Here is a 12,956-nt window from a genome sequence, read left to right as displayed (position 1 = left end):
CCAACATTAAATACGGTGGCACTTTTCGATACTGTCATACTTCCGCAGAGTAACACGGGAGTCCACTGCACCTGCTCAGCTTTGTGAGAGAAACACCGGCATGATCTTACCTATGTATTCACAAACGAAGACCACGAAGAAAGGAGTGACGAGGTCATTTATGCCCTGAACGTATCCACTGGCAGGGTGACGGATCGCCCATATAAACAAAATCCTTTCAAAAATCTGAAAGGAAATGGAAGAGATGGTGAAGCAGAAAAGCAAGCCAGCGTGAGCATGAAAACACTGCTCCCTGCACTCGAGACACAGGCTGCCACAGTCGTCCCTGTCTCTAACGGTAAAACACAACAAAGGCAAGTCTCAATCACTCTCCAATTTCTTTGTAAAACGCCAGTTATCCTTTTTATGGACGTGCACGCAATGTGCAGTATGAGGGTAAGTCAGTATGAGTTTACATTTGCATAAATATGGGAAATGCATGTTATTTAAAAAACCATACATGCATTTCAAAAGAATGTTTGTAAACTCGTAATTCCATTTTCCACAAACTTTCTGGAGTACCCTTGTGTTTCACCAACCTCAGGCAATGTCTCCCCACCGGAGCTGGTCTCAGAATGTATGCTCTCTGCTCCCTAGGCCCCTGGGCCAGGACTGCCCACGGCTGGGGCTGGGGGCAGAGCAGCAGTACCGGCCTAGGGGGGACACTTCTGGGGGGAGGGAGGAAGGGACAGGTGATGAGTGGACAGAGTGAATGGACAGATGCTCTTAGGAAGAGAGGGACTGCTTTAAACCCCTGGAAGCAACCAGCACCCAAGAAGACGTCCGTGGGCCCTGGGTCACCCACGCTGTGACACGGGGGCCACCCAGACTCCCCTCTCCGCTCTTTACCCACATCCCATTATCTCCCCCTCGCCATGTCTCATCATCACCCACCCCCTCCATCTTTATTTGTGAGAGGAATGTTAGCAAGTGTAACCCACCACATCACCCCAGACGCACACACACCCATGGCTTGAAGACTGATAGAGCTCAGAGGCTGCAGGGCGGCGTCCCCAGGCCTCTCCCAGCCAGCACACACCTTCTCGTCAGCCTGACGGCAGAGCAGCAGGCACCAGTGCAGTTCCCAGGACCTAGAGAGCCTGTCTCTCCCAGACTCTGGATCCAACTGACCTCACCTTCAACCCATTGACCCTTTAGCCCCTCCTCGCCACTGAGTGAGTCACCGCTGGCTCCAGCATGAACCTCGGGCCCAGGCCAGCTGAGGCCAGGTCTCACATGAACAAGGTACCCATAAAGACCAGCAAGTGGACACTCCAACAAGGGAGCGAACACACTGCTTCCCAACACCCCGCACCTCGTCGTCCTTCCCCTCCCCCACTGCCTGCAAGACTCAATCGGCAGTGAGCTTGGCAGTCCAGATTCTCAGAACCACCACCAACCCCAGGGCTTGCAGAGAAAGGACCAGGGCTCAGGGCACACGGCCTGCGAAAGCCAGCCCTAGGATCCAGGCCCACAGCCCACTGCCATACTAGCAAGTGATCCACCACCTGTACTGCAGCGGCCCCTGACAAATATCTGCTGAATGAGTAATACACTCATGCATATATATTCATACACATTCTTCATTTTTAAGTCAACAGCTCTCTAGAGAGAATTGAATATTTAAACAAGATCAAAGACCAAAAAATCACTCAACAACATGGAACCACTTCAGAATTTCTCGTGTACAAAATGGCAAGTGACATGGTGGCCACAGTACACAACACCCTCACTCTTACGGAGGCTGGAAGCAGTCCCTCAGCCGAACCCTGGGTATAGACAAGGACCGCTCAGGCCACAGCACCTCAGCCATGAGTCACCAATGCAGCAGCCACGGCCCTGCCCAGCCACCAGGACACGAGAGAACGCCCAGGTGGCCAAACGGCCAGCAAAGACAATAAAGCCGTGCCCAGCAACAGCATGCAATGATAGCTAACATTTATTAGATGCTCACTACACCCTAACCATCTCCATTAACTCGCGGAATCCCCACAGGAACCCTGAGGCAGGCGCTCACAGGCTCCACTTTCAGACCACGCAGAGGGCTGAGTCTGGGGGCCACGCAGCCCCCGACACCCGGCTTCAGCCCTGCCGGATCCCCTCCTCTGGGTACGGCGGGCCTTGTGACACACTTCACGGTGAGGAGGAGGGAACATACAGTGCCGTCACGTGAGATGGCTGTCTGCCCAGCCGGGAGGCAGTCTCCTCACACCGCCAGTGGCAAGGGTTGAGGGCAGCCAGCAGACGCGCAGAACTCAGGCCCTCAGCACCATGGCCAACAACTACAGGGGCTTATGGGTATGCAGCAGGTTCTTCCACAGTCAGGCCACGGCTCAGACACTGGCCCTGGCCGATACCTTGACCGCGGGCCTGAAGCAGAGGACCCAGCTGAGACAGGCCCCCACTCCTGCCCCACGGGAACTGACAGAAGAAATGTGACAGTAGGATGCGGCAATCACTAACACAGATGAGAGAGCTGAGCACAGAGAAGTGAAGTGACTTTCCCAAAGTCACACAGCCCTGCTTTGTACAGCCAGGGTGCCACCCCAGCAGTGTGCCTCCAGCTGGGCCCAGGAGAGTGTGGGAGCTTCCACCACAGCTGTGCCTAGGCTAACAGAGTCGTTTCCACACAAGAGACGTCAAAGGAGAGGGGGACAGGAGATGACAATTTTACAGAAAGAAAGAAACAAAAGACCCTGCTCTCCCGGTGAGCAAAGTCTGCATGTGACGGATCTGTATCTGCCTGAGGCCTAGCAGGGAGTGACCACGGGGGCACAGTGCACGCCCATGTGAGTTCATACATGTGTGGGTGTCTGCGCGAAGCCAGAGCAGGCATGGAATTCAAGCAGTGGAGCACCCCATCGTGTCAATGAGCCCCCACGTTCAGAAGGTAAGATGTACACACCCACCTTAACCTCCTCACACTTCTCCCCTGAGCAGCTGCAGCACTGCAGAAAGCAATGCAGCCGGACAGCTCACCCAGCTCGAGGAGGAGGGGGAGGGGGAGGAAGGCCCCACAGGTGCAAAGTGTGAGGGTGAGTGTGTGGGGGCCTTCAGAGAGGAGGCTGGCACAGGCTCCACGCCCCGTGTAAAACACGGCCCACTTCTCTAAAGCCGGACCTGCCAGGACTAGTCCCACGGCAGCACTGGCCCCGAGACACAAGCAGCGCCACAAGGCCAATCAGCAGCCCTGAGCAGGTGGCAGGGACACTCGGGGAGGAAGCAAACCACTGGTAAGTGGCTCTCAGAGGAGCTCTAACCTGCCATTATGTTCTCACCCTCTCAGCCACGCCACGGCAGGGCCTCTGCCTCCCGGCCCACGGGAAGTGCAGTGCCGGCTGGGCGAGGCACCCGGAAATGCCGTGCGCCTGGGGGACCCACATCCAGACGCCCGATTAAGGAAAGCCATCAGTCAGCTCAGTTACTTAGACTTAACTCTACTTGAGCTCTTTCGATAACCTGAAAATCATATTTCTAAGACTGTAATCCCAGTCACATGTAAATAAAGAAACAGGTAGCTCAAGCATGAAACAGAAATGGCTGCCACGAGGCAGGCAGGGGGAGGCAGCAAAGAGGCAGCCATGGAGCGGCCCTGGCTCTGCCAGCGCTGCCTGAGGACCCTTGAGAAGACAGGGGACCTGTGCAGCCCACGCGCCGTCACCTCCAGGACAATCGTAGAGGGGCGCCAGCTCCAGCCCCTTCTCCCATCCCCCACTGCCCCAGCAAGCACACCACAGTCTCCCCACGAGTCTCCCTCCTGACACCCGCGTGCCCCGGGCAGCAGCTGGGGCTGCGAAAATGCAGGACACACCGGCCCCACAGGCCTTCCCTGAGCTGGACCCCAGGAACCTGGCCCGCCCTCCTTCCTCTAAGACCCCATCACCAGCAGGGGGTCCTCTCCTACCAAACCCTCCATGACCCCAGCAAGCTGGCCTGCCCCTCCCTCCTTCCTCTGACCCCACCACCTCCTCACCCCTCCTGTTCCCACCCCAGACCCTTGGCACTTGTTCCTTCTGCCTGGAGCCCCCTTATCCCAAGCCTCCACCACTCTACCAGCCTGGCTCTGGCCCGCAGCCACACCACGCGGCTGGGAGGGGCCTCACAGTGGCATCACACGGCGCTAAGCATGCCTGCAACCGTCATCAGCTGTTCCCACCTGACCCCTCCATCACGCGATGCTGCGGAGCCGACCACTCAGCCCCAGCTGTCTGAGTGCGCAGGGACACACCTGAGAGGGGACGGGCAGACAGAAGAGGAGTGCGTTCCAGAGAAAGGGAACGGGGGCCTGCTCCACACAGAGGGGAGTGCACGCATGCACAGAGCACACACAGAGATCACACACAGAGACCACACACAAGCCACATAGATCATACACAGAGACCACACACAGAGACCACACAGAGAGACCACACACACACTACATACACAGCCACACAGGTCATACATACATCACACACAAAGACCACACACAAGCCACATAGATCATACACAGACCACACACAGAGACCACACACACACACACTACATACACAGCCACACAGGTCATACATACATCACACACAAAGACCACACACACAGTCACATAGATCATACACAGACCACACACAGAGAGACCATACACACAGCCACACAGGTCATACACACACACCACACACAGAGACCACACACAGCCACACAGATCATACACAGAGATCACAGAGATAAGAGATCACACATGTATAAATACCACACATATTACACACATCACACAGAGATCACAAACATAGTCACACAGATTATATACAGACACCACACACAGAGACCACACACATAAAACACACAGATTTCACATATGGAGAGGTCACACATGCACAAAACACAAATATCACATACACACAAGCATCACACACAGACACACCTTACACAGCAAAAAAAACACCCATATCTCACTCAAACACAGATTATGGAGAGATCACAGCACACACACACAGATCACACACACAGGCCATACAGAATACACACATACCACACACAGAGAAATAACACAACCGTTACACCCAGCGGTCACACACAGAGATATAACATAGATCTCACATACAACACACACAGATCATATACACAGACCACACACATCACACCCAGATATAACACACACAGAACATGTACACTAAGACAACACACAAACTACACACCGGTCACACCCTGATAAAACACACACAGCTCACACACATCATACAGACGACACACATATCACGCACACAGGGAGATCACACACACACCCTGTGCTGGGAACAAGGCACGTGTTTCTGCACACGACGTGGCTCCACGGGAGGAGAGCTGCTTGTATGAACACCCGCGCAACCTTCCCGTTTCCTCGCCACAGGCCGACGGAGGATGGGAAGGTGGCGCAGCCCTGGAGCCCTCTGCACCGAGCAGCGACCGAGTGGCGCACTCGGGACACTGCCCTGCACAGCTTGCCCAGGTCCGGCCAGTGCCACTCCATGCAGTAGCCCCTGTCACCGCGGCAGCTCCACGCCTCAACACCCAGAAACGCACTGCGGCAGGCCTCCCGCACCTGCAGCGATGCACCACCAGTCTTCAGTTTGAAAACTAAGGACTATGCGTTCCATCTTCTAGGTAGGGGAGACTTGTGCCAGTCAACAACTCACAGGAAGTTCCGTCAGCCCCTTCCTCTTGTCCCTGCCCTGCCCAGCAGGGCACAAAGATGCCAAAGATAACCCCATCCTCCACAAAGCCACCTGCACAGACAGGAAAACTTCGGCCCACCTGCCTCGTCTGTGAAACCCCCACTGCAGCACGTACGTTAGCAACGGCAGCAGAAGCCCATCAAAATCTTACGGACAGGCCAGCTTTGTCTGGGCTCTGCAGAGATAACTCTGCCTGTACTAATGTGGAACCCTGGCTGTACTAAGGGGGAACTCCGGCTGTACTAAGGGGGAACTCTGGCTGTACTAAAGTGGAACTCTGGCTGTACTAAGGGGGAACTCTGCCTGTACTAAGGGGGGGCTCCGGCTGTACTAAGGGGGAACTCCGGCTGTACTAAGGGGGAACTCTGCCTGTACTAAGGGGGAATTCTGCCTGTACTAAGGGGGAACTCCGGCTGTACTCAGGTGGAACTCTGGCTGTACTAAGGGGGGACTCCAGCTGTACTAAGGGGGGACTCTGGCTGTACTAAGGGGGAACTCTGCCTGTACTAAGGTGGAACTCCGGCTGTACTAAGGGGGAATTCTGCCTGTACTAAGGGGGAACTCCAGCTGTACTAAGGGGGGACTCCAGCTGTACTAAGGGGGAACTCCGGCTGTACTAAGGTGGAACCCTGGCTGTACTAAGGGGGAACTCTGGCTGTACTAAGGGGGAACTCTGCCTGTACTAAGGGGGGGCTCCGGCTGTACTAAGGGGGAACCCTGGCTGTACTAAGGGGGAACTCCGGCTGTACTAAGGGGGAACTCTGGCTGTACTAAGGTGGAACCCTGGCTGTACTAAGGGGGAACTCTGCCTGTACTAAGGGGGGACTCCAGCTGTACTAAGGGGGAACTCTGGCTGTACTAAGGTAGAACCACGGCTGTACTAAGGGGGAACTCTTCCTGTACTAAGGGGGACTCCGGCTGTACTAAGGGGGAACCCTGGCTGTACTAAGGGGGAACTCTGGCAGTACTAAGGGGGAACCCTGGCTGTACTAAGGGGGAACTCCGGCTGTACTAAAGTAGAACTCTGGCTGTACTAAGGTGGAACCCTGGCTGTACTAAGGGGGAACTCTGCCTGTACTAAGGGGGGACTCCGGCTGTACTAAGGGGGAACTCTGGCTGTACTAAGGTAGAACCACGGCTGTACTAAGGGGGAACTCTTCCTGTACTAAGGGGGACTCCGGCTGTACTAAGGGGGAACCCTGGCTGTACTAAGGGGGAACTCCGGCTGTACTAAGGGGGAACCCTGGCTGTACTAAGGTGGAACCCTGGCTGTACTAAGGGGGAACTCTGCCTGTACTAAGGGGGGACTCCGGCTGTACTAAGGGGGAACCCTGGCTGTACTAAGGGGGAACTCTGCCTGTACTAAGGGGGAACCCTGGCTGTACTAAGGGGGGACTCCGGCTGTACTAAGGTGGAACTCTGGCTGTACTAAGGGAGGACTCCAGCTGTACTAAGGGGGGACTCTGGCTGTACTAAGGTGGAACCCTGGCTGTACTAAGGTGGAACCCTGGCTGTACTAAGGGGGAACTCCGGCTGTACTAAGGGGGGACTCCGGCTATACTAAGGGGGAACTCCGGCTGTACTAAGGGGGGACTCCTGTCGCTCCCCCTCTTCGTGGAGGAGCAACACAGGACCCTGCGCTGTTCTTTCGTCTGCTCGGCCCTCCCCGGGTTTGCTGCTGGTTCTTCCCGGGTTGGCTACTATCCCTTCCACCTCCGTGGAAGGGCGGTTCCCCCTGGCCGCATTCCCCACTTCCGCAGGGGAGCGGCACACCGCCGGCCGGCTCTCTGGGGGCTGCACGGGTTCCCTTAGATGTTCCCCATAGATGTTCCTGGTGCATGCCGTCTCTCTCCTCCTTTATAGTCCTCCTCCGCCAATCCCAACTCGGCTGAGTACGCTGCTCTCCAATCAGGAGCAAGTCCTACAGTTAATTGGTTGAACTGGAGGCAGCTGTGCGGAAGCTGTTTACTTCTCTCCCAGCGCCATATTGTGGGAGAGCAGATGCATAGAATAAGTCCTAATTCGAGTAACTTAGTCCAGTCCGGATTGCTCCCCACAGATCCCCCTTTCTTTTTATTTTTTAGCGTTGATACGCGCCTGTCTTCGGTGTCCCGCGGAACACACTCTGCTCTACTTGCTAGAGTTGCCACAGGCTCTTACAAGTCCTATCAATCAGGAAAACCGAATCCGGGTCCTCTCTTCGCCATGTTGTGAGGAGGTTTTTAGGCGCTGATGCGTGCCTGTATTCGGTGCCCTGCAGCGCATGCTCTGCTCTGCCTGCAGGGGCTTACAAAACCTATCAGGCAAACCGAATCCAAGCCTTCTCATTGCCTTATTGTGGGGGAGACTTATTAGTGTTGGTTCGTGCCTATCTTCGGTGACCTGCAGCTCATACTCTGGTCGAGCTTTGCTGGCGCTTACCGCCTTAAATCAGGCAGACCGAATCCAAGCCTCCTAATTGTTGCATTGTGGGGAAGCTTTACTGATGTTAATTCGTGCCTGTCTTCGGTGACCTGCGGCTAGCCGCCCAGGTGCTCATCGCCTCACTAATCGGGCAGACCGAATCCAAGCCTTCTAATTGGCATGTTGAGGGGAGGCCTTATTTCTCTCTATTTCTCTATCTCCGGGCATTCCTATTTCTCCCATTTTACTTCTATCTTCCAGCATTCCTATTTCTCTCACTTTACTTCTAAAACTTCTGTTTCTCTTATCCCCGCAGCTTCCCGGCACCTCGCCCCGCCGGCGGGTTCCCGGCTCTGCGCCGCTTCAGCCCGCGCGCCTCTCTCATCTGCGCAGCTTCCCGGCTTTGCGCGGCTCGGGTTCGCGCGCTCCGCGGTCTCCACGCTTAACCCTTTCGCGTCTGAACCACGGCCTACGCCAGCCCCGTTCCCTATCTACTCACGCCCCGTGCTCTCTCTGCACGCGGCGGCTTCCGCGAGTAACACAGCGTAGCTTGCGTCTCCGCCACTAGGATTCAATCCAAGTTCCCCGGGCTAGCCTGGCGAATTCAACCCAGCGTACGTCTCCGCCCCACGATTTGGCTTCCCGTCCTTTGCTCCCCGGGCTAATCAGACGGATCCCAATCTGGCTTACGTCTCAGCTTCTGGTTTCAACTTTTCGCCCCCTATTCCCGGGCTAACTTGAGAACCCCAAAGTGGCTTTCGTCTCCGCCTCGGCCTGCCCCCCGCGGCTTCAATTTCCCTAACAGTTTTCTCTACCCGGTATGTTTCCCCAAACTTTCCTCCAACGATATTCCTCCCTCATTTCTCCTGGCCTCTCCCCACAGTCCGCGTCCGAGTCTGTTTGTTCTAGCTTTCACTTTCGCTTTTGACCTTAGAGATTTCTCCCAGCTTCCCCCCGTAGTCCGTATCCGAGTCTATGCCTAGGCTTTCAATAGCTTCTTCCGGCACCCTTTTCGTCCGGCTTTTCCCTAGGCTGTTTGCTAGTCTCTCTCTCCGGTATTTTCCCTAGGCTGTTTGCTAGTCTCTCTCTCCAATATTTTCCCAATTCTTCCCGTTTCTTCCCGTTTCTTCCCTCCTAAGTTTGCTATCCGTCCTAGGTTTCCTATCCGTCCTAGGTTTTCTATCCGAGTCACGGCACCAATATGTCGCTCCCCCTCTTCGTGGAGGAGCAACACAGGACCCTGCGCTGTTCTTTCGTCTGCTCGGCCCTCCCCGGGTTTGCTGCTGGTTCTTCCCGGGTTGGCTACTATCCCTTCCACCTCCGTGGAAGGGCAGTTCCCCCTGGCCGCATTCCCCACTTCCGCAGGGGAGCGGCACACCGCCGGCCGGTTCTCTCGGGGGCTGCACGGGTTCCCTCAGCTAGATGTTCCCCATAGATGTTCCTGGTGCATGCCGTCTCTCTCCTCCTTTATAGTCCTTCTCTGCCAATCCCAACTCGGCTGCCCACACGCCGAGTACGCTGCTCTCCAATCAGGAGCAAGTCCTACAGTTAATTGGTTGAACTGGAGGCAGCTGTGCGGAAGCTGTTTACTTCTCTCCCAGCGCCATATTGTGGGAGAGCAGATGCATAGAATAAGTCCTAATTCGAGTAACTTAGTCTAGTCCGGATTGCTCCCCACAGACTCCGGCTGTACTAAGGTGGAACCCTGGCTGTACTAAGGGGGAACTCTGCCTGTACTAAGGGGGAACTCCGGCTGTACTAAGGGGGAACTCCGGCTGTACTAAGGTGGAACTCTGGCTGTACTAAGGGGGGACTCTGGCTGTACTAAGGGGGAACTCTGGCTGTACTAAGGAGGAACTCCGGCTGTACTAAGGTGGAACCCTGGCTGTACTAAGGGGGAACTCTGGCTGTACTAAGGGGGAACCCTGGCTGTACTAAAGTGGAACCCTGGCTGTACTAAGGGGGGACTCTGGCTGTACTAAGGGGGAACTCTGGCTGTACTAAGGGGGAACTCCGGCTGTACTAAGGTGGAACTCTGGCTGTACTAAGGGGGAACTCTGTACCAAGTTAATACTCTAACTGGAAACATCCGGGGACACTGGGGGACTGGTGAACTCAGAGGGACAGAGATGACAACTGGCTCCCGACCTGCTCAAGAACTGAAGAACACCATGCAGGAATCCAGCAAGGCAGCAAGAGGGTCCTTGCCCACGCAGGCCCTGCCACAGCGCAGAAGCTCCAGCCTAGCACCTCTGTGAGAGGACCACATTGCCAACCTCTGCCTTGCACGCCCACCTTCAAGTCAGCTCCCAGGCGCATGCTCCCATCCTCAAGCTGAGTGACGGTTCTTCCTCAGGCTCCAGCCCCCTACTCTCATGGCTGATGCTGGCTGAGCAGATGAAGGGCAAGATACCGCCCCCAGGGATAGAGCTGCTCCAGGACGCCTGGCACAGACCCAAATCAACCAGCTCCTAATTAACTCGTTCACTTACAGACTCTGAGAAGAAAGGCAACAGTCACAACCCAGAGATCTTTTCAAGTTAGTAAGTCAGGAAGCTGCTTAATGGGATGACTGCCTTCAATCAGAAGCTGGGGGGGGGGGGGGGGGCAGGCATTGTGGCACAGCAGGTTAAGCCACTGCTCCCACGAGTGACACCAGCATCCCATATGCCAGTGCTGGTCCAAGTCCCAGCTCCTCTGCTTCTGATCCGCTCCCTGCTATTGCTCCTGGGAAGGCAGTGGATAATGGCCCAAGTACTTGGGCACTTGCCACCCAGTGGGAGACCAGATGCGGCTCCTGGCTTCAGCCTGGCCCAACCATGCTGTTGCAGTCACTTGGGGAATAAACCATCAGATGGAAGATATATCTAGCTAGTCAGCTCGCTCGCTCGCTCGTGCTCTCTCAATCTCGCTCTACCTTTCAAATTAATTAATTAATTTTAAAAAACTGAAAGAAGAGTTCTCAGAGCCCAGGGTTTCTTGTTTTAACTACAATTTATTCTTTTACCTTTTGTCCTAAGTCACTTCCTGTGTTACGCTTTCTTTTGCTTGAAGTCATGAAATTATCTCTGACCTCAGTCGTTTTTAAACTGCCTTCCCAAGTCATAAGAAACGCACCGCGTGGCCCAAGGATCCCCGCAGCCTCCCTAGACCCACGAAACCTCAGTCCATCACCGCGCCAAGGTCCCACAAGACGTGAGTTCACAGGTTGTCTCGCGTGGGCCGTTTCGTCGCCACGCAATGCAGGGAAGCGCGCAGGGCTGAGCACGTCTGAACGGTGCCCTGAGGAGAACTCAGAGGCCGCGCACTCGTGCGGTTGTTGTCGCCATGAGCTCGCCGCAGACCAGACCTCGCTGCTCCAAGGAGAGGGGCCCTGAGCTGGAGCACTTCTAACCCTGCATCACGCACTGCCGGGGCTGATGCTTTACCCGTTGCTGAGCTTTTGCTCTCAGACTGGAAGACACACACAGATGACAAATCACCGACTTCGTGTCACTCCCTCCACGCAAGCGTTTCCAAAGCATCCCGATGACGCCGGAAGGGACACTCTCGGCACAGCTAGCTGCCCAGGGCCGCGCGTGCATCCCCAGCACCCCCACCCCACCCGCATCCCGCCGATGGCCACCGCAGACCGTTCAATGACAAAGGAGCAGGATGGGAAGCTTCTAAGGACGTGCTTCCCTCTCTCCACCGTGGTTCTCACCACAACGGTCCAGCCAGAAGCAGAAGCCAATCTCAGGAGCAGACGTCATCCCGCTGCTGGGCTTCACTGGCGCCCTTGCCCGTGTCAGGGCCCAGATCCTCAGGATGCCCTCCGGACACTGCTGCCCATCCACACTCGGGCTCAGAGGTGTGGCCAGAGGCCAGAGCTGGGCTGGAAGTCTACCAAAGCCAAACAGCTAAGCCACAGGATCCCCAAAATCCAGCGACAAAGGCCACAGGAATGCAACCAAAACTCCCACACAGGAGGTCTTGGTGGCCCAAAAACAGGCAGGGAACGCTCTGGTGTACGCCCTGGGCCCAGATCCTGCTCCCCAGAGGGCTGGCCCAGCACTGCCGTCCAAATACTAGGGCACACAGGCCATCGGGCAGCTCACTGGCAGGGAGCGGGACAGCACTCTCCACTACATACTGAATGAGATCAGCCCTGTGGGCTGGAAACTCACTCAGTGCCTCCGTGTCTCTCCTCGGGGGGACTCTAGAGCTCACCACCACACCTGGCAGGCTGCACACACCTCAGCCTGGCAGATGCCAAGGGTGACACTGAGAGGGAGCACTGTGCTGTGGGTGTACCCAACTCAGAGGATCTGTGCCCCTTTCAAGGGCCACAGGGGAATTCTGAAAATTATTTGGAGAAAGTGGCGGGGCCAGTGTCACAGGGTAATATGGCTGCCAGTTCAAATGCCAGCTGCTTGACTTGCACTCCAGCTCCCTGCTGATGGCCTGGGAAGGCAGCAGAAGACAGCCCCAGTGCTTGGGAGGCCCGGATGAAGCTCCTGGCTCCAGCCTGGCCCAGCCCTCGCGGCTGTGGCCATCTGGGGAATGAACCAGTAGATGCAAGATCTCGCCATGTCTCTCCCTCTCTCAGGAACAAGGATGGAAGGGAGAGAAGGAGGGAGGGAGGCACAGGTCATTTGTGCTGAGTACAGTAACGCCCGGCCCTGCCTGTGGGTTCTTCTCACCAAGGCACACCTCTCTAAGCCAGGTGCCTGTGGCACGGCACTTTCCCTGGGAGTGTGTGCAGCCTGCAAGGTGTGTGAGTGAGTTCTAGAGAGATGCAGAGCCCTGGAGCCCACAGACCCCCCGGGACTCGCTCCCTCCTTCCTC

At 55.9% G+C, this 12,956-nt stretch overlaps 1 protein-coding gene across 3 annotated transcripts in view; it reads right to left on the bottom strand.

Annotated features, from left to right (window-relative positions):
* The window catches only part of TBC1D22A (TBC1 domain family member 22A), a 361,580-nt gene that overhangs the window by 216,756 nt on the left and 131,868 nt on the right, over positions 1-12,956 (bottom strand). For all 3 annotated transcript variants that reach the window (XM_051839990.2, XM_051839991.2, XM_051839989.2), the window contains one exon: positions 111-225. In XM_051839990.2, coding sequence (XP_051695950.1) covers positions 111-225 — 115 coding nt within the window. The remainder of the gene's footprint in view (positions 1-110; positions 226-12,956) is intronic.

This window comes from Oryctolagus cuniculus, chromosome 11, assembly GCF_964237555.1.
Source record: "Oryctolagus cuniculus chromosome 11, mOryCun1.1, whole genome shotgun sequence".
Taxonomy (NCBI): Eukaryota; Metazoa; Chordata; class Mammalia; order Lagomorpha; family Leporidae; genus Oryctolagus; species Oryctolagus cuniculus.
This window is presented reverse-complemented; position numbering and strand designations above follow the sequence as displayed.